The 27,333-nt window shown below is 41.9% G+C and overlaps 2 protein-coding genes and 1 long non-coding RNA gene across 14 annotated transcripts in view; 1 reads left to right on the top strand and 2 right to left on the bottom strand.

Annotated features, from left to right (window-relative positions):
- On the bottom strand, positions 1 to 15,791 carry SNORC (secondary ossification center associated regulator of chondrocyte maturation). Of its 10 annotated transcripts, XM_083616383.1 has the most exons (4): positions 9,656 to 10,185; positions 3,022 to 3,204; positions 1,155 to 1,278; positions 1 to 101 (listed from the first exon to the last, which is right to left on the bottom strand). In XM_083616383.1, the coding sequence occupies exons 1-3, from the start codon at positions 9,729 to 9,731 to the stop codon at positions 1,169 to 1,171; spliced, it is 369 nt and encodes a 122-aa protein (XP_083472509.1). In that variant the 5' UTR covers positions 9,732 to 10,185; the 3' UTR covers positions 1 to 101; positions 1,155 to 1,168. The 10 variants fall into 10 exon arrangements, with proteins under 10 accessions (XP_083472509.1, XP_083472511.1, XP_083472512.1 ...); XM_083616385.1 differs by lacking the exons at positions 1 to 101; positions 9,656 to 10,185 and adding an exon at positions 15,514 to 15,791 and having other exon boundaries at positions 1,137 to 1,278; XM_083616386.1 differs by lacking the exons at positions 1 to 101; positions 9,656 to 10,185 and adding an exon at positions 15,514 to 15,789 and having other exon boundaries at positions 1,137 to 1,278; positions 3,022 to 3,201.
- On the top strand, positions 9,192 to 11,035 carry LOC310763741. The gene is made up of 2 exons (XR_014548783.1): positions 9,192 to 9,301; positions 10,182 to 11,035. It is a non-coding gene; the product is annotated as an uncharacterized lncRNA (long non-coding RNA).
- A 3,879-nt stretch (positions 15,792 to 19,670) lies between the features above and the next one.
- The window catches only part of GIGYF2 (GRB10 interacting GYF protein 2), a 72,998-nt gene continuing 65,335 nt past the window's right edge, over positions 19,671 to 27,333 (bottom strand). For all 3 annotated transcript variants that reach the window (XM_083616330.1, XM_083616328.1, XM_083616329.1), the window contains exons 23-28: positions 25,571 to 25,786; positions 25,245 to 25,453; positions 24,655 to 24,809; positions 23,958 to 24,118; positions 21,955 to 22,102; positions 19,671 to 21,373 (exon numbers count right to left, since the gene is read on the bottom strand). In XM_083616330.1, coding sequence (XP_083472456.1) covers positions 21,306 to 21,373; positions 21,955 to 22,102; positions 23,958 to 24,118; positions 24,655 to 24,809; positions 25,245 to 25,453; positions 25,571 to 25,786 — 957 coding nt within the window. In that variant the 3' untranslated portion in view covers positions 19,671 to 21,305. The remainder of the gene's footprint in view (positions 21,374 to 21,954; positions 22,103 to 23,957; positions 24,119 to 24,654; positions 24,810 to 25,244; positions 25,454 to 25,570; positions 25,787 to 27,333) is intronic.

Raw genomic sequence — 27,333 nt, 5'->3', positions numbered from 1 at the left:
TTTCTTTTTTTTGGCAATGCCTGCTTGCCAAATATAACCATACCATTTATTCAGGTGAAAATCCTCACTGGTTTTCCATGGACATCCAACAGCTTACCTGTCTGCCATCATAAAAAACAAACAAACACAGTAATTTGCTTTGTTGTTAATTTCTTTTGCTAAGGTTGATCTAGTTGAGGCAACATGTTCCTCAGCCACCCCTGTACTACATATTTGTATCTAAGTAAGTAGAGGTGCCTGCTTAACACAAACAGGAGTCAATGCAGGAGGCTTTTTAATCTCGCTTCCCCCACCTCCCTCAAATATTATATCCAGGTCATACTAATAAGGCTTGTTGGTGGCATGAGCCATTAAACGAAAGCCAGAGCAAACAGGGTACAGTGGACACTCGGGTTGCGAACGTGATCTGTGCGGGAGGCACATTCGCAACCTGCAGCGCTGCATTTGTGCACGCACGGGTCACAATTTGGCATTTCTGCACATGTGCAAAGTGCGATTTAGTGCTTCTGCGCATGCGCGAGCACCGAAACCTGGAAGTAACCTGTTCCGGTACTTCCGGGTTCGGCGCGGTGTGCAACCCAAAAACGCGCAACCTGAAGCGCTTGTAACTCAAGGTATGACTGTATTTAAAAGCAAAACAAAAACAAAACACAAGACCAGGCATTTCACAAATAAATAAAATATACCAGGCTCCCACCCCCAGCTACTGCTACAGAAGCTAAAAGTCAATAATCTGATTACAGTTTTATTCTAGCTGTAGCAAGAGCTTGGAAAGATGCATTCGAGGACACGTGCCAAGTTAATGTGACTTTTAAAACAATGCACGCAATTTATCGCATTTGGATTAGTGGCACAAATACATACATATATATATATTGGTCAAGAAACTCTGACTTCACAGCAGCTTCTCAATTTGTGTACACACATCCCTCAGTCCCCACTCTAAATCCCACTTGTGCCATCACTAATGTTTTAAAAGTATTTGTGTTAGAAAAGGGAATCTGATCCCAGGAGGTTAAAAACAGGCTATATATCCTATAACATTTGGAAAACGCAGGTGCTAGAGGAACTTGGTTTTTTCCTTTTCACAGACAGAAAGCAATAACTGCAGAAGAAGGAAAGGGCTCAGACAGGTGTATATTAGGAAAAAGGACCTTTTTTATTGATTTCAGGAAGCAGAAAACTTTCGCAGGGTGATGACGATCAGGGCCACAATCACAGATGTGCCCAGCAGAGCAGCGATCACTATGGCACCAATGGCTCCAGGACCCAGAGACCCTGCAGGTGACAAAGAGGAGGGGAGGGGAAGCAGACAGGTTGAGGAGAACAGAAAAGTGCCTCTGAAAAACATGGGCAGGAAATACACAGTCTTTCCCACCATGCACCTTTGCTAACAAGTACAGCACCAGGAAAACAACACTGGATTGTACTGGATCATTCTCTTAAGTAATGCCATGTATAAAGCCCATGTGCTAGATCCCCTAAGCCAGTGGTTAGCGGGTGGGCCAATCTAGGTCAGAGGATAAGGGGCCATATATGGCTCTTCCCCCTTCTTGACGCATTTGCTGACATCATGCATACTCTCAGTTGCTGGTTGAGGGAGAAAGTCCGAGACTAGAATGCTGCACTGACATTCCTTGGGGAATAGCTGCACAGGGAAGGTAAAGAAATGGCTCTGTTGTGTCATTCTTTACATCTACAGAAGAAACAGATTTGATTTTGGTTGCAAGCAGGAGTGAACAATGATCTCTAATTATACTAGGAGTTTTAAGAATTTAAGGCAGATATGCAGCAGATGACTGGGGTTGTATGTGTTTTGTTCTCTCTATTTATCAAGGATCTTACGTGATTTATTCAGAAAAATCCAAAATCCTAAGTCAGGTGGGTGGGTGGGGGGTTATTGCTTTCTTTTGTCAATGTTCTGGCTTTTATCGTGCATTTTTTGGTTTTATCTTGTAATTTTTCTGCTGTGAATCGCCCCGAGATCTTCGGATGAAGGGCAATATACAGATTTAATAAATAATAATAAATAAAAGTAGTGTCAGCTTTAGATTGCTTGTTTCCTTATGCTATAGTTAACACGAACCACAGTTTGGCTGGGTTTATAGTGAATAACTGTGGGTCATTTAAAGTGGCTGACCCAGAGGAAGTGAAGGAAGAACACGAGACTGAGATTTTTGCACATGAAGGATAAATTATGATCTGGCATTAAGAGTGAATGCAGCCATTATCTGACACCGGGAGTGCCAACTTGGCACCCCATGTTCTTAGGATGTCTCTTGGGCTTGCCAGTCAGAAGGTCGGCAGTTCGAATCTGCGCAACAGGATGTCAGAAAAGTTCCTTCACTGACTTGGGGTGAGCTCCCGTTGCTCTGTCCCAGTTGCTCTGTCCCAGCTTCTGACCACCTAGCAGTTCAAAAGAATGCCAGTGCAAGTAGATAAATAGGTATTGCTGCAGCGGGAAGTGTTTTCATGCACTCTGGCACTCGTCACAGTCCTCCATGCGCCAGTAGTGTTTCAGACACACTGGCCACATGACCAGGCGTTTGTCTGTGGTCATGCCAAGGGAGCTGGCATTTGTCTGTGGACAAACACTGGTCTGGCTTCCTTGGTCTGAAAAGCGAGATGAATGCCACACCCCATAGTCACCTTTGACTGGACTTAACCGTCCGGGGTCCTTTACCTTTTTATCTTTTGAGCAGAAAGTGAGTTTCTTAAATGCCAAAGGAATGGTATTGTTTATGGTGCATCAATAAAATGGAAATCTGTTTCTTTTGTATTTCTGCTTTACAGAGCAATGCAAAACTGCTAGTGGTGGTGGTTGTTTTAGTCATCCATTGCAGTATTTCATGAGACATTTTGCTACTCTTCCAAAATTGTGTTAAAATTTGTTGCATTAGAAGGAAATGGTGGTTTCCAATACAGCCATCCCAACATAGCAAATTTTTGTGACCTCACAGAGCGCCACCCCCCCCCGCCCAAAGCCGTGTTGTTTAGCACCCCATCTCCAATAACATGTACCGTTCCCATTATCCAGTTGGTGCAGATGGGTTGTGTCCTCTGGTTCATAATCAGAAGTGTAAGGTGGGAATCCTGGAGAGTCGGAGAAGCGGGCTGTGGTGGTGGTCTCTGAGGGCCCTCCACCCGATGGCAGCTCTGGTGGGTCATTCCATAGCGTTGGGAGAGGTCCTTGGGGGTATTCTGCTAGAGCAACACACACAAAAAAGCCCAGTTAATCTTTTCAGACTATCCGGACCACAGCCTCTTAAATTCTGGCACTAGAGATTCAACAGGAACCCTGTTTCAAATTCTGAACACCAGCTGTAAGCTTTTCTATTCCATTAGACCTATGCAGGCTTTATCCTTCCATAATAGTCAATTTCTGATTTTAACTATTTAATATGGATTTATGCACAATTATTGTAAAAAACCCCCCACCAAAAAACCCTTTCTTTTTTTTTAATGAATAGTGGTATATAATTAGGTTTGTAAAATAAATTAATTAATTAACACTGGGATGCTGAAAGGCTCATTAAGGCTTCCTACTTCCCTAGGCAATAACAAGTACATCTTAATAAGTGGTAGCAAAAGAATGGGTTGCATTGCCCTCTGCTGGATAAAATCATCAGAGCTGTTCAGTTCTCCCTTGGTTCTGAGCCTGCAACCTCCAGCCACACCTAATGGTGCTTTGAAATATTCATTCTAAACTTTACATCATCTCTGCCCATCTTCTTTCTGTTTGCTCTGTTGACAGTTTGACCAAAATTGGCCCCAGAAGGCTTGCCATTTGGGCACAGTCAGTTACGTTCATGTGGTTTCATGCTCTACCTTTCAATTACAAAAATACGTATTAGCATGATAATCTTACCCATACATGTTGTGGGGGGAACCTTGTTGTACTTGTATTTGCTTTTTGCTTAGGTGGAAAAATGGAGAAATAAGCACGGCAAAGCTGAAGAGGGGAGTACACAGTATTCATATACTTTAAAAATTCGAACCATCTTTTTAAGGGATAAAGGGAACCCCAAGTGGTCCATATAATGGCCACTAGAAACCCTTAAGAACCATAAATATAAAACTTCTTCTACCATGACATATCATGCTTTGCCCACAAACAGTTTTTAAAAGCTAGGAAAAAGAAGGCTGCAATAAACAGGAAATAAGGAAATATGATTGGATAGAAAAGGGTACAGCTTCAGGTAGTTGTGTTGTGTTGTTTAGGCTCAACTGTTCAATGTCTTGCACGAGTCCTTGGAAATCTAGATGGAACTGGAGGGCTTGAAATACACCTTTGATTGGTGGCAAATGTGTTTTTCCACAGGGAGGGGGCATATTTGTCACAACTTTTTTCACTGTAAATGCCTTGAGAAACTGGGCCCAGTCTTTCCATGCAAGGCCTACTTGCAATCTAGAGCCTGCTCTGATCACCTTAGCTTCTCAAGTTTAGACGATACAATACAACCAATTCTTCTTTTGATTTTTGCTCTTGGAGGCTTCTGCCCGCTGAAGAATTTACAGATTGAAAAAAGCTTGCAAATATTTTAAACATCTGGTGAGTCCAGGGAGAGGCCAAGCACTGAGCACAGTTGCAGGATTAATGGAGCCTTTGCGTTGTTGGCAATCTTCTCGCTGCCCACAATGTTAGCTTCTCACTCCCCCGACAGACTTTCCCTGCCAGGACTTTCACAGGCAGGACACACAGCCCTGGAACTAGGATAGACAGGAACCCAGACCCTCCCCTGACGGTGCCCCTCAGATGCCTTCTCATGTGAGATTCCAAGAAAACTACATTTTCTTTGATGTTGCCATTCATGTCCTGTTTCCCCCCCCCAAGCGGGCTCTGGAGGAACTCAAAAGGCCCTTTCTGTTTATATGTGGCTGGACCCAGAAGGCAGCGATCAATGCTCATTTTGTCTGAGCAGGACGAGGCAGAGGCCCCAGCAAGAACTGGAGACATTCTGCAGGGCTCTGTCAAAACCACTGGAAATGTCACACCAAACTGAAAATGTGGAGCAAAACATTCAAAGCTATCTAATCGCATAAGATGATCCCCAGGCCTGAGGGGAAATATAGCTGAGGGCCAAAGGTTTCAGTAGCTTGCCAGTAGACAAAGAACATACAGAAGTTTTGTTTTAAAAAACCGAAACAAAAATGCACAACGCTGTATAAGAAAGTGGGGTCAGGATAAGTCTCACTTCAGGCTAGTGGATAAAAAGACTTATCAGTGGTAGGACCAGTGCTACTTTTCTAGAAAAAGAGGTGCCAAAGCTCACCATTAACTTGTCCTTTGTTCTCTTAGAATGGCAATGGCGCCCACCTGAGCTCTGGCTGGAAAAAAAAGCCCTGGGTAGGACAGTCAGCCTTCACGTGTAGAAAAGCTTCAGTCCACAGCATTGCTGCTTGTAGACTCTCAAGTAGAGGGCTAACCGGTCAGGGTTGATAGGCTTGCATGAATTGCTGCCTTAGTGATCCTCATAAAGGGGTCATTTAGTCTGCCAACAGGACAGTCCGATTTGGTGCACCACATAGTCAATAAGTGTGAATTATACCAGTGGCATTTGGATCGTGCTGAAATTCCATCTCTAACCTACCTTGATTAGTAGGGAAAAACCTGCACACCACCGAGTATAAATAAAGCTGTGGTCAGCAACTGGCCAAACTGACAGCTACAAGTTGGCCTGCAAACTAATGCTGGACCCTTCTAGGCTGTGCCTCACACCTTAATGAAGAAACTACTGTGCACAGAGGAGACAAAAATCACAACACATGAAAGAAAGGAAAAGGCATCTCTAAAATCTCGTGGATAAAGTTTCTTCACAGTTCCCCTCACAAATAAGTATGAAGGTTACTGAAGCCATGTGTTGTGCAGCATCTGTAATAACGCTAGACTGAGGTGAGGAAACTGTGATCCAAGGAGCACATGCAGCTCTTGGTCTCATTTTGTGCATCCCTCAGCCTAGTTTCAAAACTCCACCCACTGCACAAGCCCCGCCCACTTTGGCTCGGCCCACATCACCTATGAGAGTGGTGGCAAACTTTTTAGAGACTGAGTGCCCAAACTGCAAACGAAAACCGACTTATCGTAAAGTGCCCTACGTTTTTGAGGGAAAACGCAGCGGTTCTCGCCATCTTTAAAGCCCTATATGGCCTAGAACCCTTGTACCTATGGGACCGCCTCTCCTGGTATGTCCCATGGAGGACCTTACAATCTTCAAATAAAAACATCTTGGAGGTCCCGGGCCACAGAGAGGTTAGGCTGGCCTCAACCAGAGCCAGGGCTTTTTTGGCCGTGGCCCCGATCTGGTGGAACGCTCTGTCACAAGAGACTAGGGCCCTGCAGGACTTGACATCTTTCCGCAGGGCCTGCAAGACAGAGCTGTTCCACCAGGCCTTTGGCCAAGGCACAGTCTGACCCCCTCCTTCTGTAATCCTCATAGAACTCTAGCCCAATGGTTGCCATTAATTTGACTCTGAATTGATTTTAGAATGTATTTCAATTAATTGATTGTGATTTTATGTAAACTGTGTTATTTTTACTATTGTTAGCCGCTCTGAGCCTGGCTTCAGCTGGGATATAAATAAATTGTTGTTGTTGTTGTTGTTATCATCTCCCTCCCTCTTCCCCCCTCCCGCCAGGCGCTCCCTGGCTAGCTCGCTCTCGGGCTGCTGCGAGGAGGACGGGGCAGCCCTGAGGCCAGGTGGGCAGCGGCGGCCAGGAGGAGAGGGAGAGCTCCCACCCCAGCCAGCCAGCCCAACAGCCGCGGCTGCCTGTCTGCCTGCTCCCTGCCAACAATCCCAGCATGGTCTTCCCCATTTTCCTCCCTCCCTCCAGCAACGTCACTGCAGCAAGGGGGTGAGGCTGGGTTGCACCAGGCACGTAGGGAGGCGGCGGGTGCAAGTGCCCTCCTAGCCCAGGCAGGTTGGGCCCACAGGAGGAGAAGGGCCTGTGGAGGATTGGAGGGGGGGCGGTGGAAGGGAATGGGCGAGGCCTGGCTTGGAGCGGGGAGCTGGGAACTACCATGCAGCACTGAAAAAAGTGCAGAAAAAAAATCACGAGGGTCAAATAATGATCGCTGTTACAACCAATCAGAAACAGCCACTGCCACAGCCAACTGAAAAACAGACCAATCGTTTGTATCATATGTGGTGGAATGTAGAGAAGTTAAAAAATTTTGGGAGATGATATATAACGAATTGAAAAAAATTATGTTTAAAATGACATTTGTAAAGAAATCAGAAGCGTTTTTGTTAGGGATTTTAGGACAAGACCTGCCAAGAAAAACAAAGAATTTATTTATGTATGCAACAACAGTGGCAAGAGTCTTGTTATCACAAGGATGGAAGAATGAGGAAATCCCAACGAAAGAACAGTGGCAAGAAAAACTGATGAGTTATGCGGAGTTGGCAAAGTTGACATATAAATTACATGAGAAGGACAATTGTGACTTTAAGGAAGAATGGGAACTTTTTGCAAACTATCTAAAAAAACAACAAAATGATTGGACTCCTTGGCAGGTTTTGAATAAACATCCACAAATTTATTAGTAGAATATATGATAGATAAGGCAATGATATGTACAATTTTTAACATGCAGAGAATAATATGTACAAACAAATCATAGAGTGGAGCTGAGGGAAGTCCTTAGGGGGTGGGAGAGGGAGGGAAGGGGGGAATAAAAAAGGGGGGAGAGAAATGTAATTGGTTATTGTGACTGATAATTTGTCTGGCTAAAATTGTTTAATAAAAATATATTTTTTAAAAAAGAAAGAAAAACAGACCAATTGCCGAACACAATCACCGGCCAACAGAAAAAATAAAAAAAGTTCCGGGTTTAATCAGTGGGTGCACGCAGTAGTGTGGGGAGGAGCAGGAGCACAAATGGAAAAAAACAACAAAACAGTGCAGATGGGCCGATGGCGTGCGTGCCAGCAGTGCCATAGGTTCGCCACCACTGACCCATGACTTCAAGCACTTTGGCACTGCCAAGCGGTCTAAATCTGATTACCTCAAGGATGCAGCCCTCGGGGGAGGGGAGGTTCCCTTCCCTGCGCCTTAGGCAATAATCCTCCAGCTAGTTAACAAAATTAAATCCTACCACAAATGATGTAAAATGCCTGTTAACTTGGTTCTTAAAGTGAGCAATATACAGTACTCACATTTGGAAAGGTGCCATTTTTGACAACCTTGTGAAGGATCGCTTTACCTCACATGTGTCCGATTGACTGCTTTGATCTGTGGAACTGCCACTTCTGCCAGTGCCACATAATGTTTGTTCTGCACTTGCAAGGAATTAGGCCTTCAGTGTGGCAGCCCCTGCACTCTGAAACTCATGATCTGTTAATATTAGGCAGGTGTCTTCACTGTAACGCTTTCAGCGCCTGCTAAAAACTTTTTTGTTCAAGCAAACCTACCCAGGTGTGTATTTTTTACATGGCATTTATCTTATAATGCTTTTTTAAAAATACTGATTTTATGTTTTGAAAATTCTTAGACCAGTTTGTTTTAAACATCTGATTTTATCAGCATTTTTAATGTGTATTTTATATTGTTTTATGTAACCTGCTTAAAGGTTTTGATGATTTAAATCCTGTTAACACCTATGTTTTTCAAATTGGTTGGGGATGAGTTCTCATTGCCAAGGAAAGGCATCCAAGCTAGGTTTTCCATAAGTAGGGTATTTGCTTGAAATATTTTTTCTGCTTTATTAGAAAACTTTTGTAAAAAAGACATCTGACATAGCTTCTCTCTGTTGTATATTATCTCACTGTGCTGTATAGAACATAACATTCACTTTAAGGATGTTCCTAGCAATATGTTCCCTTCAATCCCAGTCATGACATGATTTGCCTTATGATATTTACTTGCCCCGTGACTAATATATTGGCATAATTTTTGGTCATGAAGATTCATATTCTTTAATACAGAGTATCAAACAGATACTGATTAAGCAATCAAACAGACCTAGCTTTTTCTTCAAGGCTCCTGCTATCAGTTTCATTCAAGATAAACTTTAACTCACTCAGGAGCAACAGGTTGGAGCTGAAGCCTCAAGTGCCTTGGCTAAAAAATCTTCACCCAAAGCAAGTACAGCTGGTTTCAGGCAAACCGGTAGCATAAAGATCCTTGCCAGGCCACTGCTGCAGTTACCCTGAGGTACCTCAGCCTCAATTTCCCGCCTTTCCTTCCAAAGGAGCCCATGGAGGCAAAAAAGAACTGATAGAACCATTGCAATGCAGATGTAGACTGTACTGTTGAAGAGACGGTACCTGTCTAATATTTAAGGAGAAGGAATTCCAAAAGGTAGATGCCACAACACTTAAGGCCTGGTTCTTTACATTGTGTGGGGCAGATCTCCTGCTAAGATGGTATCTGCAGGAGGCCCTCAGTTGCAGAATTCAGTGTTTGATTAGGTATATAAGAGGTGAAATGATCTTTCATTAACCCTAGTCCCAAGCTTCATACACCAAAACCAGAATCTTGAATTTAGCCTGGTTGGCAGCTAAAGGCCAATGAAGAACCTGAGGTAAAACCTATTACTGACAAAATGTCCTTCCCTTGAGAATAAACAGCCATAGTCTGAGGTTGGGGGCTTGAGATATTCATAATCCTCTCCAGAGTTGTCAGAGTGTTTCATTAAATAAAAATTATACCCACTTGCACAGGAAGTAGCAATCTGACTCCTCCCTTTGAGTGATCTGCCCAGTTTGCAAAAGTACTGATATCCCTCCATTGCATGCTATAATGACCAAAGCAGGGGAAAGCAGCTGGAATGCCCATGCTTTCCTCCCTTGTCAATTATAGCAATAGTTTTGCTCAAATTCATAATGGTTGTACATTGAATTTCTTGGCTTGAAAACAAATGGGTCAGCAAATGGATTGTTAGGAGACATCTACACCCCTCAGAGCTACAATTCCCAGAGTTCCCTGGGAAGAGGGGTTGATTGTTAAATCACTCTGCAAATTGTAACTCTGTGAAGGAAAGAGGGGCCTCCTAACAACATTCAGCACCTTTCAAAAAGCTACAGTTCCCAGAATCCTTTGGGGGGGAAGCTGTTTAAAGTGGTATCATAGTGTTTTAAATGTATGCTGTGAATGTGGCCTTTAATTTGGAGACTTTCAAGTGTAACAATGCTTAAATCACAGTGCTGTGAAAAGTTTTGACTTGTGATTTCTCCTATAGATCAAGCAGCTGCTGTTCAAAGCCCAAGGCCAGGCCTGTTTCCCATCTTCATCAGTTAACAATCTTTTCCAATTTGAATGCTGTGAATATAATTTTCCTTCAGCCAAAGTGCTACTAACAAGAGACAACTGCAACAAGGGACGGTCTACTTGGAGTTTAGGCAGCATGTTTACATCAGCTCTCTGATCTTAAACAACTAATCTCTTCTCTCCACCACCCCCTCGCCTCACCCTGCGCTATGTGAAGTGTTGTGATTGGCATTTATAAGCACAGGATAGGAACATTGACTTTGTGCCTAAAGTCTGAAAAAATACATTTTTGTTAAAAATGGCCAAAGCCCACCAAAAGATGACATTTCCAACTCAAATTGCACCCAGGAAGAAATTATTTCCCACATAATTTAAAAGTAACAGAGTGGTTGGGATAAGCAAGAACCCCCACTCTCTCAAAGACTTCCTGATAAACAGGGATTGGTGTTTAATTAGAGTTGATATCGTCTCCCTTTAATTTGAAACTTGTCACAGGCCTCGAACACTGATCTAAGTTAATGTAGCTTGTCAAAGAAACTTAAACTGGGATGACAATTTAATAATGCTGGCAAAGAGATCGTGCTTGGAACAAAGTGCTAAAAGGTCCAGGTTATGTAATATATACTCTGCTGAGAAAACACCACAGTAGTCCCCATAGTATCAGTTTCAAACCAACCATGGTACAAGTAGTCTCTGAAAATGAGGATGCCTCTGAACAAACTGACATATTTTAGTCAAAAATGGGGGCGTTGCAACATACCAATGAATCATTTATAACATCTTGACACATGAACAAAGGCGAAAATAAAATGTCTGAGAACACATGCTTAGAGAACCACTGTGGCTCAGAGATAGTTTATTTTCACCTCACTTCTTTCTCTGGATTAGTTATAGGCTACTTTTTAAAAAATGAGGATCACTTTGCAGCAGCTTCTCTGGAGAAATCAACTCCTCTTCCAAAGCACATCCTATCTCCATAGCCACTAGTCCATCATCCATTTGTACTGGGATGAGTGAAAAAGGCAGCATGATTATTTTAACTGGGGCATTAGCAGACGCTATGACAGTGCAGAGTTGTCTCAGGCCATCTTGTCCCTGCTCTTACAAACATTAACGTCCCGGAAAGCTTGAAACTAATCTCCACTGCTGTCTTCCAAGTGGCCTGATTTAAACATGACCCATACGCAGATTTCAAATCATCAGTGTTAGCCTTGGAGCGTCTCCACCCCCATCGTTCTGCCCGGACACTGAGGTCCAGAGCCGAGGGCCTTCTGGCAGTTCCCTCACTGTGAGAAGCCAAGTTACAGGGAACCAGGCAGAGGGCCTTCTCGGTAGTGGCACCCGCCCTGTGGAACTCCCTCCCACCAGATGTCAACTACCAGACTTTTAGAAGACATCTGAAGGCAGCCCTGTTTAGGGTACTGTATTTTAATATCTTGTTGGAAGCCGTCCAGAGTGGCTGGGGAATAAATAATAAATTATCATCATCATCATCATCATCATCATCATCATCATCATCATCATTATTATTGGTTCAAGTCAAGAGACGGAAGCTTTCATCTGCGGCCGAAAAACTGGTTGATTCTATGCCGTGTATATATGAAGAAACATCTGCATGGCCTCCTGATTCCATCACTTTCATGTAGGTTTGCAGGAAAACTGAGGGGTTTTGACTGTTCTTTCCACATGGATAGTTGTGAGGGGAAGGTGGTCAGGGACTAATCCCTTGGGTTGGTTCTCAGCTACTAAAGATTTAAAACATCAGTAGTACTTGGGGGCTGAGATCAGTATCTCCCTGCTCACTTTGGAGGTTTCTGTTGTGGAAAGCCAGAGGCGCCGGCACAGAAAAGCAGGGACCCAGAAGTGCTCTCAGAGACCAAGAGTGGGCTGTACGGACTCAGGTAGCCCCAGTGGGCATGTGGCCAGTGTGTGGATGAAAGAAGCCCTTCTTCAGAGGCACAAAGGGAAGTCTGTGATGGTACAAGCTCAAGCATGGGTCTACACAAAGCACCATGGTTGCTCTGGATGTTAAATAAACTTGTTTACAAAAAAAAGGCCGGGGCTATGTATATAGCTAAGCACACAAGGGGACTGGCTGTACCCCTTTCATCATTTTGTTGGGACACATGGCAAGGAGTTTTCTTCCTGACTCGTACGTTGAAAGGCAAATTTAAAAACAACCTCCAAAAGGCACAATGGGAATAAAAATGAATCCTCTTTCACAGGGTGTGATATCCAACACACATGTCACTTTTAGAAAAGTTACAACCATATTATAGTATGTTCATTCACTGCCATTTTCATAAACTGAACTGGGCCGGGCTCCTCCTCCTTCAGAAGCCATCGGAACCAACCGCCTTGTGAAAGAGAGAACGTTGGGTTGGAAAGCTGTTTTTTTGTAGGTTCACAAAGACCTGTTGCAGAACTGTGAGCAGCCAACAGCAGCAAGCCCGTATGTTCTTGCCTTGTAACCAAGATCTAGTGCCCAAGTTTGCTTCTCCCTCCCCAATCCTTTTTCCTTTTGCGTCACATATTTTTAAATTGCAAGCCTTGGGGCAGAGACTGGTTCTTTTTTGTACCCTAAAAAGAATGAGGTAAAAATGCTTTACAATTATAAGTAATAAATATTATATGTTGACCTTCTAAGTCACCCTGAAAGCTTTTTAAGGACAGGATAAAAATGATTAACGTAAATTATCAAAGTAAATAAATAATGGAATTTTATCTGGGTTTCACCCATTACCTTTTTAAATGCTATTTATGTTCTAAGGCAGTTCTAAGGTAATAGGGAAATCTAAACAGTCCAATGCATTAACTGCCCTGAGATCTTTTGATGAAAGGTGGGTTGTTTGTTTGTTTGGCAAACTTATAAGGCAGAACTTTCATCCTGGATAAAAGAAAAAAAGGGGCAAGTTCCTAAATGCCTGCTCATTACATCACAAATGCAATATTCAAATGATGAATGACTGCGCAATCACAGATAAAATACAACAGAGAAATTCATTATCTCCTCCAGCACAAAGCACTTCCAACGGTCAGCTCATACATACAGCTGTGAGTCAAGTGTTGAAAAATGCGGGGATAAGACATCAAGGGATGTACCAACAATATGAAGAGAGAGAGAGAGCGCACAAAGTTGATTGTGTAAAGAAAAGTTATGAGATTGCCTGTGTTGAAAGGCTCATTGCTGGATACAGAGCTAAACCAAGAAATAAATTGCACTTTAAAGCGAAATGAAAATGCTAAAATCAATAGCAAGTCCCTTGGTCAATACTCCCAAATATTATCAGTACTGTGGAGACAAAGAAATGCAATGTGGCATCAAACAATGTTGTTGCAACCATTCTGCCAAGTTCCAATAAGGAAAACCAATGCAAATAAAATACTGCAACACACTGTAGAGAAAATGATTAACAGATTTATCACGTATGGGATTCTTCTACCATATATGAAAGCCAGGACGCACATTTTATGGTAAAAATATAATACCCTTTTTGGTCTCGTAAGCAGATGACTTCTTCTGCTGCTTCTGGAAGCGAAGAGTCCTCACACATTAAAACAATATATTTTATTGTATGAAGGGGTACAGATGATGTTCCTAAAGAGGCAGTGTTGTTTGTGCCAAGTCAAAGATGGGGAGATCATCTCACCTTCCCTGCTGTTAATTAGCAAAATATATGTTGACTCCTTTGATGCAACCTACCGAAGACAAAGCATTGCCACTAATGCTCATAGTTATGAATTAAGCAGCTTCGAAGCTCCAGTACTGTCAATCCAAATGCAACAAAGATAGGATGAACATATTGATAATGACTTTTCATTATGGCTTTGGAAACTCTGTTACCATTTATATCTGCAAGTGAAACACCACAAGCTTCTAACAAGCCCTTGTGGCTTGTGTCTGTCTAAAATGTACTGCAAAGGTCAAGAAGTTTTCTGCCCCTTTACTGGGCAAAGAATTTTCAGAGTTTGCAATGAGCAATCTAATGGTGGAATCCTAGACATACATGTCTACTCAGAAGTAAGTCCTATTCAATGGAACTTCCTTCCAGGTAAGGGATATAAGATTGTAGCCTATGAGCCTTGAAACATTAGCAGCAGCAACAAAAATCCCCCTTAATAGAAAGGATGCATGGACCCTATTTCAGTGGTAGCTGCTTTTGACTCAAGAGGTCCAATTTCTGGCACAATCCAGGTAAAGGATCTCAGGTACATTATTTTCCCACATAAGGCTCTGTTCTGCTCCAGGGGTAACCAATCTGGAGACTTCCAGATATTGTTGGACCACGGCTCCCATCACTGGCAGCCAGCAAGGCCAATGGTCAGATAAGACAGGAATTGTAATCAAAACCATCTTTAGGGCCACAAGTTAGCCACCCCTGTTTTATTCAGTTGTCACACGAACAGACTGCCCAATCCAAGAGTGTTTTTTAAAAGGGATTGGGGAATTGCAGTTAGGTTACTTTAAAGCTTACACTTTTAAAATCGTATTTTGCATAAATGTTTTTCTGACACTGAATTCCATTGGTATTCTCAGCATTGAACAAATAGGCACACGTGGATCTTTCCAAAGGGAACACACTGATTAGGACTTGTGTACACACACTATGTGTTTAATAATTAGAATTTTTAACTGATGACTCAAAATCAGCACAAAGAAAAATGATGCCCTACAATTTATGTATGATGCAAGTGATTTGTGATGCATCTTGTATATATGAATTTTGTAATGTTTGCCTACTTCACGTAATTTCTTCTACGAATCAAGAATAGGGGGAAAGACTTGGAAAAGACACTAAAACCTGTCCTCTGGACCACTGAATCTCTTATTCTGCCACTTGTGTAGAGATTTAACCAGTGCAGTATTTCCATACTTTTATTTTTACAGACAGGACTAAAAACTTCCTTTTTTCAAAAAATAATAATTCTCATGTTGCTGAATTATATATACACAATACCAAATTCCACATTTGTATGGTGCCAGCACAAGAGATACAGTCCTAAAAATGCTAATTCAAGCCTAAGTTTGCTGCTGACAACTCTTCAAGGTTTTAGGGCACCAATGTTTTTCCAGGTGCACACAAACTCACTGAAACCTGCTCCTCAGTCCATAAAATGCTACCCATAGCCTCTCTGTTTTGCCTAGATTTTAGATACTTCTCTTACACAGCACTAGCAATCAATACTCCGATTGAATTCCACTTTTTTTGACTGGAGAAGGAACACAAGATGCTTGGGAGAGGTGAGGGAACAAGTAAAGAGGTCAGGGCTGCAATGGTAGTTTGGAAAGAAATCCAACTTACCTGTTTCCACAAAAGGGACCAGAACTCCAGACAGTGTCAGCAGGATGAGACGAAGGACCTTGGTGTGGGGCATTGCCTCCTTCGGGAATGCTCAGGCTCTCTGAAGCCTTTATGAGGAAGCAACCTTTCCTGGAGCTAATGAAAACCTTGTCCAATTAGCTCTCAAGCCTTTTCACATGTGTATATGACAGAGAGAGAATTGCAAATACTCTGCAGAGGCTCAGCTCATTCACACACACAGATTCAGACAGACCTACCTCTTCATGCCAGAAGGCAGCTCCACCCATGTTGTCTTCCACCCCCACCCCACCCCAAATTCTACCGTTGGTCCTTGGAAACCAACCCTCCCCACCAGAGCAAAGCCCACACCCTCTGGCAGTTAGCTGCAAAACCCAAAAGGCGCCAAGGACTGCACCGGGTTTCTAACAACTGGCGTACACATCTAACATCACCATATGTTAAGGACAGTGGTGAATAACAGCATTCATTAAAAATTCTAAACCCGAAGTAGACACATATTTGGATAAGCTGCAGCGTACATCCTGCAAGTATTCAGCCCAACATTTAACTGGGGAATAATGATGACCACAAAACCTTTTGGGTTATCGGAAGTGTTCAGCTGAACACTAACACACACTCAAGGCAAACTGAGGTGAAAACTACTGATATTTGCTGCATTTTATGAAATCCCAATTGATTTAACTCTCCTCTGATCCAGGGTTCCGTAAAGGTTTCTTCTTCGTTCAAACAACTGAACAGTTTCTTCAGCCAGAGACATGGAAAGATTTGAACAAAGACTTGAACATTTCAGAGATCACTCACTGTTGCTTTGAGATACTGATAGGCTAATGATCGCACACATTCACTTTGAAGTGAAGCACCACTGATTAAGTATTTCTTATTCAATGAACACTTAAAATATAGAGACCGGGGGGCGGGGGGACATTTCCAGAGGCAAACCACTTCAGGTTTGAATAGCTACAGTGCCCAGTTTACATGTGATCTCAAAGCATCCAATAGTAGTTGGGCACTTTGAAATCCTTAGCAGCAACGAACAAGTTTGTCCTAAAGTTTACATTCAAACTGCAACATAAACATCTTTGCTCAGAGCATTTTACTGGAAAAACAAGCCAACGATTCAAATGGTTTTCTTTCCCGGGGCAACTGTAGTCCCTCTTCATTTTTGAAAAAAGGGGATGGGGAAAGAGAGAGAAATCAAGAACCAATCTGCAACCACATTATAACTTTACCTGCTATAGTTGTGAAAACAATTGGTTCTAAACTGTTGTTTAGAGGTATCTTTGTAGATGGGAAACCACATCTAGAAAAGTCAGTATTTACTTCATTATTTATATTTACTACAAACTCATTGATGATATATAGAGTTCCAGCTTGTTCTTTAAGAGGCTGCCAGCCCCTTCTGAAGCAACAGTACTATTATATTAAACCCAAATTGTGCAGTTTGTTTCATAATCAAGTATTGGATTGTAATAAAAGTTGCACATTGCAGTACAATGAAGAAGTAGTGTGACTGGGAGAATTTTTGGAAGGTGACAGATGACTACGGTTCTTTCCATCAATCAAAACTTATTTTCTGACAGGATAATTATGTGCACTGAGCCTGTCAATCAGAATACTTTGCACTGTGTCACATATGAACTTTTGGGATGGCTTTTCTGAGCTATGCTACAAAATGGAATTTTGCAGAGACTGTGAAAATGTCTTCCTTTAAATTTGCAAGCCAAATTAACAGGAATAAGGTTTTCTTAAATCCTGAGATTACCGGTAAATAGTATCTAGTGCACCTCATTTTACTCTTATGTATTTCACAGGAATACCATTATACCTTTCCAATGCACACAACAGTTTGAAAGCACATTGGGAACAAACAGAGCTATTAATGTAAACACAGATGGTCATTCGCCAAATTATAACTTTCCATTTTGTGTATGGAGCCACTTTGGGAAGCCCGTGTTGTATTTGGTAGTCTGTATTGCCTTGTCAAATGGTCACATCTGCACATACCATGTTATTTTAAACAAACAATATGAAGTGATTTTTTTATCTTACCCTTTGGACAAAACCATGTGGTAAGCCAGCCAACAAGGCCCTGCAAAGTAGTGATGATAATCTTGCATTTCTGAACCTAATCTGAAATTCAAGGCAGCAGGGGAGTGGTAAGATTTTCCCTACCACTTGGCAGCACAGTAAGAATGCCTTGATTTATGAAGCTGTTCCCATGCACAACACCATTGCATTAAGTTACCATTAAGCAAATCTTTAACACAGGCAGTACACTATAGATGGGCGTGCACAGACAACCATTTGCCTAGATTGTGCATATGACCAACAGTAAGCTGCACTGTCCTCTCCAATGGTAAGGAGATACTTGTCATTCCCATTTCCACGGATTTCAGGGGCAGAAATACAGTACAATTCCAACCAACACCATCATTGGACAAGACAATACAAAGTGTTCCAAGTGGCTACATGTACACTGGGGTTTTATATAATCTACACCCCAATTTTCTACATTAACGTGTACTCAAAGCAGCTTACAAGTTTTGCTTGAGAAAATGTTAAGGGACAAAACAATGCACTTAAAAAAGCCTTGTTATGCTTAAATTATTGAAAGGCAAATGGTAATCTGAAACCATGATACCTTGCCTCCCAAGTGATTTTATTCCCATTGTGGTAAATTACCACTGATTGACTCCAGACCAACATACACCATCAGCAAACAAAATCACCACATACCCATCCTTTCTAAAATGTCAACAAATGTGACACAGACCATTCTTTTCTTCTTTTTACAGCAAAGTGATACTCCTGAAAAAGCTATTCATATATTGTGATACCATTCCATCATGTCAGAGGCTGTGCATGTGTGTGAGCAATAGCAATCCTACAAAATTGTTGAGTTCAATTCCTCAGTGTTGGAGACCTAGGAGGGAATCGCCTGTAATACAACTATGTGTAAAGCTCAGCTCAGCATGTTAAGGCACCTGCATAAGCAGCTGACCATATTTGGTTGGTTTTAACCATGTCACTGTAGATACCCTGAAAGGAAGGGTTGCTCTGGGTGTTTAAAATCTGCTCAAATCCCGTGAGAAGCTGCCCACACAACTTACTACATGTCCATGCATTTACATTACAGGATGCTTTATGTACGAAAAAAGGTCTTGAAATAAGGCACATTTGTGTTCTTACCGTCAATCTCCCACCCTGCTGCAAAGTTTTACTAGAATAAATTTGATTTAGCATGAATTTTAAATTCTTCTACAGCCCAAAATTATTCCTATCCAAGTAAACAAAATGTGGCTACTAGAACAGGGCCTTGTTCTTAGGGATGGTAAAAAATAAGCTACACTTCAATGGTTTTCTAAGAAATAGATGACCAAGACAGATGTTCAGTTATAAACTTATAAATACTGGAGGGGAAGAAAAGAAAAATATACAGGTGAGAAATCTAAAATGTTTTATAGGAAGCCTGACACTTAGGGGTTGATCAATTTCATTTGGTTTGGGTCACTGATCATTTCCTTCACCCCATCGTCATATTTCAGTGTAATTATTTTGAAAACACAAAAGAAGCAATGAAAACTATTCTTGGAAAAAATGTGAAACAAGCTGCCTATGTCTATATTTAAGAGCCACATAAAATCCCCTCTGTCCCTAAAGGCCAGTGTATTCTGGGCTTGGGTTACAGAACCATTGCTTTGGTTTGCAAAAAAATAAAAAATGTTGGGGTTGGTATAGCACTTGCTGTTTTGTTCACAGTGGGCTTATTAATGTGTTTTTTTTTAACATGTTTACAGCTTAAAAAAGAACTAGCCAGGCTTAGTCCTCTTGCATAAACAACACAAGAACATGAATGGGTATGTGTCTGCAGATGAAAGAAGGGAAGAGTGAAGATTTGTCGAACATTTCCAATCTCAACTTAACTGATGTTTATTTTCACCTCTAAAATTATCAAGTAGCAAAACCACCAACATTCCTCCAGGGGTATGAAATAAAGCAGCTGCTGTCCCTCCATGTCCTGTGTACTTGATTGTTACTTGATGGAACAGGCACTGGTAGAGTTCCAGGTCAAGTTTAGCACCGGAAAGGATTGCCAAAGCTGGCTTTGACAAAAGCAAACAATGTGTGCTCAGGTATTAATACAACCAGGTTTTATTTAAGTTCTCTCTTCTTTTTTATTACCCCCATACTAGCAAGAGTTCCGAGGGAATTTAAAGTTCTGTAAACATTAACTACCCCCTTCCCCCCTTTGTAAGTTTACAAAGCAAAGGAGATCAGGAGACCAGATCTGTGACAGCACCTAGCCTCACTGAGCTACCAGATCCAAAAACTATATACAAATCTGCAGCTGTCTCTGTAAGAGTTACTGTACACGTTGGGGGTGGGGGAAAGGGGTAAGAGAGAAGAAAATCAAAAGAAATAAAATCTAAATTAATCTGCTCTGGAGCAACTTCAGTTGTCTTCTTCAGGCGATGATGGCAGACCAAGGTCTTCATACAGCAGCGCAGCTTCCGTGGGCACATTGCAGCCCTGTGCAAGTGGGAGCGTGGAAGGTGGGGGTTTAGAACTAAGTGCAATGGCCACTTCAGACTTTTTAACATTCTGGGGTAAGGAATGGAGAAGGTGGATTACATAAATATATAAGCACAATGGATTGGAAGTAATGGGAGAGTGTACTATATAGTAAAAACCAGCACACCTCGCTTTATCCCCCTCCATGTGATTTTTATAAAGAGACTCTGCCAATGCTCAGATTCCTTGCCTCATTTATTTCACTTTCAAGACGACAGCTCCCTGTTCCTTGGCGTTAATGCTGCTGCAGAACTTACAAAACTCTGAACCACCATCACGTGTGACCAGATGAAATCTGGCTCGGTTTCAGGTTCCAAAGGTAGTGTCAACTCCCACAAAAAAACCAACTGGTGAAGATACATATGGTAAAGATCCTATGCGTCTCTGAAACGAGACAAATTCACAGCAGAAGGGTCCAAAATAACTGGCCCAATCACTTTGGAGGAAGTATAATTAAAGGAGAAAATCAGCCTGAAGGAAAAGATGTGTGCCTCCTCCCACAATTTGAGTCCCCAATTGTTCAGGAAGGCTGGAGTGTGCTGAAGCATGAACTCCAGCATCTTTGACATCACTACCCAATGAAGACAGACTTGAACTCCTCCAAATTCAATGTGCTGAAGAAGGCCTGGCAGGGATGTGCATTGCCAAACCAATCCAAGCTGAATGCTGCCCACCACCACCATTCCCTGCTGTTGCCAGTTCTACAGTTATGAATGCACTTCCTGGTTCGGAAGGCATCTTTTGCCCTGATGGAGCATGGAAGTCAGTATCTGCGTGGCATTTTGGTTCTGAATTACATCTGTTAACCATGAGCTCTCCACTATGATTGCACCAGTTAAATGTGACGAGAATGACAAGAGAAGGAAAGGAAGCTACCATATGTAGACCTCCAAATGGCTTTACAAATAGCTTGGGAGAAGAAATCACAGCACCGTGATTTGCACTCGGCCTCATATATAAATCTTCTTTCCCACCTATCCAGAAGAGAGAACCAGAGGCTGATAAAAATGAAGGTGGTTGTGCAATCCTGGGCAGAAAAGGGCTTGGTTGAGGCTAGAAATAGCAGCCTGAGATGATTTGATTCTGTGATCCATTTGCAAGGCAAAGATGACTGCTGCAGCAGATAGAAAAGTCTCTGTCCAGCAGTGGAGAATGCATGGTTAACAGGACACAGGAAAAGCCAGGCGAGTTGCATATACTCAGTAGTCATCCAAAGTCTCTATTTCTCCCATGTTGAGCCGCTCTGAAGAGGCATTGACAGAGAAACCTACAAAACAAGACAGATTTTTTTAGTACACAGCTTATTCCCAGATCTTACATGTCTTCATAAAGTAATCCATATACATTAAAGACAATATTGAAGGCAGCACCTGCCATCAATCCAGCTATTTTTTCTAGTGCTTTCAGCTCCTGCTTTAAGGATATTTACACAATAAAAGCATGAGTGAGTAATCTACCCAATAAACCCCCAAGTTATACACAAATATTGAAGAAATGTTCATCTTTTATAAATCTGCTAACCATTTCCTAGCAATTTGAGAAACAAGAGAGAAACGAGCAAAGGGGAGGGCTAGTAATCAAGACTAAAATAGACTGACAGGCACGCACAAAACCTTCAACGCTTATTAGCCTGTCTTCCCCCACATATCTGAGTGTGAATGGAACTAACTAATGATGGGGCAAGCAGAGGTAAGAGCTGGAGTGGTGATGTCCAGGCAACACCTAAATCTGGCTACAGCTCCAAGAGGGGAAGAAAGCACCCATCAGCCATCCCTGATTCTGGAATCTTAGCTTTTATTTTCCCCTTCTGACTCTTGCCCCATTTATTTAATGTACCACAAAACTTGCCTAACAAGCTGGGATCTGCTCGAACCATTTTTTGTTTCTTCTTCTTTTTACCACTCTGCACTGCCTCAAAGTTGGATTGCTGGTTGTTGCTCTGATTAGTCTGAAAGACCGAATGCAGTGAACTGTGGTTCATCCCCCACACAGAATCCTGGAACACAAATAAATAACGTATTACAAGCTGGAATCATGCCTTGTGCACTCAGTAAGAGTAGAAAAATAACAATGATCCACTGTCCCAATCATAGGCAGTAGACCAGTAACATTTCTGTTTAGCACACTCGCTGATATCTCTGTTAATTACCTGAAGACACCCTCACTCTCATACCCCTATTCTACGTTATTTACAGAAGATTTTAAGGTCAGCTGCACATACAACACAATAGCTGTCTAATAAGCAAGGGGTGAGAAATCTTCTCTCTATGAAGGGCCTTGTCACAAGCCCCTTGGAGATGTCTTAGAGGGAGTGGTCTGATGGGGAATGGAAAGAGATTGGGAATTTGGTGCAGTCTGACCCTGGGGGCGGACCCAATGGATTGAGAGATGGTGATGAGGACCCAGGAGATCCAAGTGGGTTGGCAGGAGAACGCCCCACTTCAGTGCCACTGGACACCCCAAGTGTAGAGTCTTGGCTGGTTAATGAGGGCTCTGGCACCACTGAAGAGTCATCCCTTTCAGGGGCAGTGCAGAGCAACACATCTGATGGTGAATTGGCTCAATCATCTCTGTTTCCATAAACCAAGAACATGGAGACAACTGTGCTGGCACAGACTTCACACGTTCAGCCCACTTGGAGGATTGCTTGCTTGCATGCCCATTCCCAGCCTTGGTACATCAATCACACAAATGAAGGTGCCTGTCCCGCTCTTCAGAAGGAGAGTTCAGGGGCATCTCAGTTGTTGGGCCAACGTCTTAGTTTAAGTCTAACCATGTGTCTAGAACTCTGCTGTGCTTCCTGTCTTTGGAACTTATGTTTGGGCACTGTATTGAAGTTTGGAATAAAGCCTTTAATTCCAACAACCGAGTGGAGTTTCAGCATTGCATTTCTCTCTCTCTGCCATGCCACCTCACCCCTCACTCCATCCCATCCCACATTCCCTGTACTGCCCTCCCTGCCCTATGCTACACTCGTTTACTATGCAGTAAGTTTAATTGACCATAAGGGGACTTGCTTTCAAATAAATATGCTTAGGACTGCATTGTATATAAACATTAAGGCCACAATCCTAGGCAAGTAAGCTTGTCTAGGAGTGCACTGTCATAGGGAGAGAGTTTTTGTCCTGATGCTTAGATAGTTGTTGTTTCTGAGGTGGTTGCCTAACATTTTGAAGTGGCCATCTGGAGCATCAGTCTGCCCTGACAGATTGAATTTAGGTTTCACTGGAGGGATCCAAAAAGAAGAGCCAATAGCTTATTAGCAGCCTGTTTTGTCATTCAGCCAGTGCCACTCGTTTTTCTCAGGCACACTTGAGGGCAGCTTACCTCAGTCAAACAACATATACCCTCCCCCGCAAATTTTTGCCCAGGGAAAATCCTGCCATTTCTGGAGTTTCCCCCAACTCAGTGATCTCTCTCTCCCACATCCCTTGCTTTGAATCATGCTTCCAGCCAGGTACTCAGAATAGCTCCCTTCATCAGAATTCCTGGGATTCTAAAATTCAGGTCAGAACATGGGAGGGACTGGAAGAAGAAATCTATTCAGTCAAGTTGCAGTGAGAGAGAAGGGAGCACGTGAGAAAGAGACAACAGTCACAGTGATAGTACACATGGCAATCTCTCAACAGGAGTGCCCAGAGCATTTCATGGAAGGGCATTTTGTATTTTAGGATGCATCCAGTCTATGAGCCAGGAGTTCCCTGACCCAGCTGTAAGCCATTCCATAGTCAAGCTTGTCCTTGTTTCAAAACAGATTGCTAAACTCTACATCAACCAGAGAGACAGATCTGTTTTCTCCAGTAATCACAGAAATTCACTTGCAAATATTCTCCAAAGACAGAAGCACGAACCTGTTGCTGCCGCTGTTGGTTGGCTTTTTGTTTGGCACGGCGCTCAAGAAACTGCTTGGCAAATTCCTTGGCTTCAGGGGTATCTCCAAGGTAGGCTCTGATGTAATCATGGACCTCGTATGGAGATTCTACTTCCTTCAAGAAGGACACAAATGTGGGAACTGCAGCCGGAAAGGAAGACAAATCACGAGATACTTACAAAGCCTATAGGTGCATAAGCAAAAAATAAAAAATAAAAAAAAATCCAGAGCTTTTCAATATCATACATTTCCTTACAAACTTTATGTAATACGGTATTATCTTTACCTGCAAGAAAACAGAGAGCCCTTTCTCCTTATTCACTGAGATATGGGATGAATTAATTTCCTCACTAAGACAACAGTCTCTGCTGGATTCCTAATGATCACTTCCTAGTTAATCTAACTTTATAGCAATGGTGTATGCCTTATGGTACAACTTAACAGGAAAGAAAATATTAACTGTAGCATCAGCCCTGATCTGTGTAAAATCAGGAATTTTAAATATTTCCCAAGAATACTGGGGATACCAAACCTTTTGCAATTTCCCCATCTTCCTTAATACTTCTAAATACAATTTTGGACAATGTGCAGTAATGCATCACATGATAATGTGCAGCTATAATGCAGTTTCTCAATGTGTTAGCCTGAAACTTTCACACTCCTTTTTCACTGCTTACCATCCAAGTTGTTGGCTGTGTTGAGTGCATGAAGCATTTGTTCACACCATTGGGTGAATCCATCCTGGGCTTTATTAACCCCCTGGAACAGCTTTAACAACTTTTCTTCTTCTTCCACCTTCTTATTCTGCCTGCTTGTAACACCTATAGATTTACTAAGACAGGCAAAAAGGCAGTGTGTGAGGAAGAGACACGGGTTACCAGGAAAAAACATGCAAAGTATACAAGACTAGAAAATTCAAGCAGCTTCACAAACATTTCTGCCTTCTGTCAGAATCACAAATATGAAAGTATACTGAGATGGGAGCTAAAAGCAAACAGAGGGAATGGAACCATAAGAGATCCTGGCTGCACTGATACAGCACACTGCAGGGTTTGGTGGAAAGGTTCCATCCACAAGACTCCAGATGTTTTGGGTGACAATTCCCATCTGTCCCAGTCAGCAAGGCCAATGGTCAGGGATGGTGTAGCCAAGACATCTGGAGGGCACAAGGTTGGCAAAGGCTACAGCAGAATGATTTAGAGGGCCTGCAACAGGCCTGAGCCTCTACAATGAATTGAAGGGAAGCTCACTGCATCCCAGTTCCTACCTGATGCTAGCATTGCTCTTGTTTTTATTGGTTGAGTTACGAGGTCCAACTTCTTTGACTGCATCGTCCCAGAATCCCATGTTTGAGTTTTTTGTATCAGCATTGCTCCAAATGCTGCTGACAAGGTCTGATGCCCACTGGCTGCTAGGATTCGTGTTTAGAGAGCCCCATACTGAATTGCCAATGCTGGTGTGCAGATTAGAATGTTGCTGGAACAACAGTAATGGAGATACTGTTTATTATCACCAATAGAGGAAAAGCAATACAAATAAAGTTTTGACTTCAACAAGAGTATTATTATTATTATTATTATTATCTGTACTCACTGTAGTGCTGCTGCGGGACCTGCTTTGCTGTTGCTGGTGTTGCTGCTGTTGCTGCTTCTGCATCTGCCTTGCCTCCTCCTGCTGTATCTCCAAGAGGGATTTTGTAGTACCGGCAGGTTTGGCAACATTTCCCCAGCCAGCCAGTTTTTGTTGCTGTTGCTGCTGTTGCTGTTGCTGCTGGAGGGCTTTCATTAGTTCACGCTGCTGACGCCTTTGCTGGAAAACAGTCAATGCAGGACATTCCAGTTCTTAAACGCATACGCATACTTGATTATCTTCTACTGTTTCCCACACATTTTCCTCAAAGCTCGATAAATCTGAATAGGTATGTGTTTCACTGGGGGTACTGAAATTTGCCTCAGACACACTGATCAAAGCCTCTGGTCTTGGAAAGTGCACCTGGACACAAATGCTTTCATATTCTGCTTTGTTTTCCAATCAAGCAAACATTACTCATAGAACAAATTACTTTTCTACCCACCCCCTCATTTTTAAATTCCTAACTAAAACTAGATGGGCAATGAATCTAATTTTAGGCTTTACATTTAAAGAGAATCAGTAGAATTAGCATTTATATTAACCACAATTCTATGTCTTTAACATTGTATCATTAAACCAGGCAAATCTGCAAAAAAAGAAAGAGGCTAGCTTATGAAAATCTCTGCACTTTCAGTCTTGATAATCTAAGACTATGATAATATTTGGGCAATTATAACTTGGGTTTATTAAAATGAGACATGTGGAAGCTTTTTGCCTGCTTGTGCTCTCCCTTCTTCTCCCTTTGTAGCGCACAGCAGTTATACTCAGAAAATATTCAATTAAGCACAATTTCTACTTCATCACTGGGAAATCACAGTTACCAGGTTCATATTTTTTTAAAATGATATTTATTCAGAGTTTCAAAAGTACAAAAAAGGACAAAAAATAAGAAAAAAAAGGAACAAATACATCACAACAAACAAACAAACAAAAAGAAAAAAAGAAAAAAAGACAAATCCCATATTACATCTTTTCATCTGCTTAATTCTTTGACCTCCTCACACCTCCCTTTTTGTGTTCTAATTTAATTCGTTGTTTCAGCAAATTCTTTCCGTCTTTCTCAATTCTTATTTAGATAGTCTAACCTATTAGTTAACTCAACAAGTCCTTTCCATCTTTTGACATATTCTGTTATTCAATTTACCTTGATTTAACCTTGTCTTACCATAAAAAGAAAACCTTAATGTTCAAAATTTAAAACATATTTATACATAACTCCTTATATCCTTTCTACTAAAGCCAGATAATTCCATTCCAACATTTTCCCTAATATTTCATTAGTTTTACACTAATTCCAAAAATAAAAAGAAAATTTTCCTTTTATAGGCTTTTTTAAAAAAATTTTATCCAACGTCCCTTCTTCCTGGTCTCGGGTTATGTCAGTCCTTACTGTCCATTCCATCCAGTCCATCAACCTGGTGATCTTATGTCCGAGGCCCTTAAGTCTCTTCTATGCCTCTTCTGCAGATTTTCTTCTTCTTGTTTATGCTTACACTTTTCCTTATCTTTCGTTGGTTTCTTTCTTAATTTCTTCCCTTTCTCCTTGAGGAGTAGGTCTCTGGGGGATTCCAACCGATAGTTATATCCATCTTTCTTCATCAGACTAGCCCATTCCCCACAGTCCCACTCCCCGCCATCATCATTGTAATCCAAAAAGTAACTATCCAAAAAATAGTTGTCAGCATATTTCCAAGTCCCCCCAAAGTTAAGAGCCTCCTTAACTC

The sequence above is a fragment of the Podarcis filfolensis genome (genome assembly GCF_964270895.1).
Source record: "Podarcis filfolensis genome assembly, chromosome: 5".
Classification (NCBI taxonomy): domain Eukaryota; kingdom Metazoa; phylum Chordata; class Lepidosauria; order Squamata; family Lacertidae; genus Podarcis; species Podarcis filfolensis.
The sequence above is the reverse complement of the archived record's forward strand: the minus strand, read 5'-3'. Positions and strand labels throughout refer to the sequence as shown.

Bases quoted from the DNA above. Each gene is read 5' to 3' on its own strand.
- SNORC (XM_083616383.1), bottom strand. From the start codon at position 9,731: ATGGAGGGATATCAGTACTTTTGCAAACTGGGCAGATCACTCAAAGGG. The intron at 3,205-9,655 runs GTGGGTATAATT...GTGTTGCTCTAG, and splicing joins GATTGCTACTTCCTGTGCAA to CAGAATACCCCCAAGGACCT. The intron at 1,279-3,021 runs GTACATGTTATT...TGTCACCTGCAG, and splicing joins CCAACTGGATAATGGGAACG to GGTCTCTGGGTCCTGGAGCC.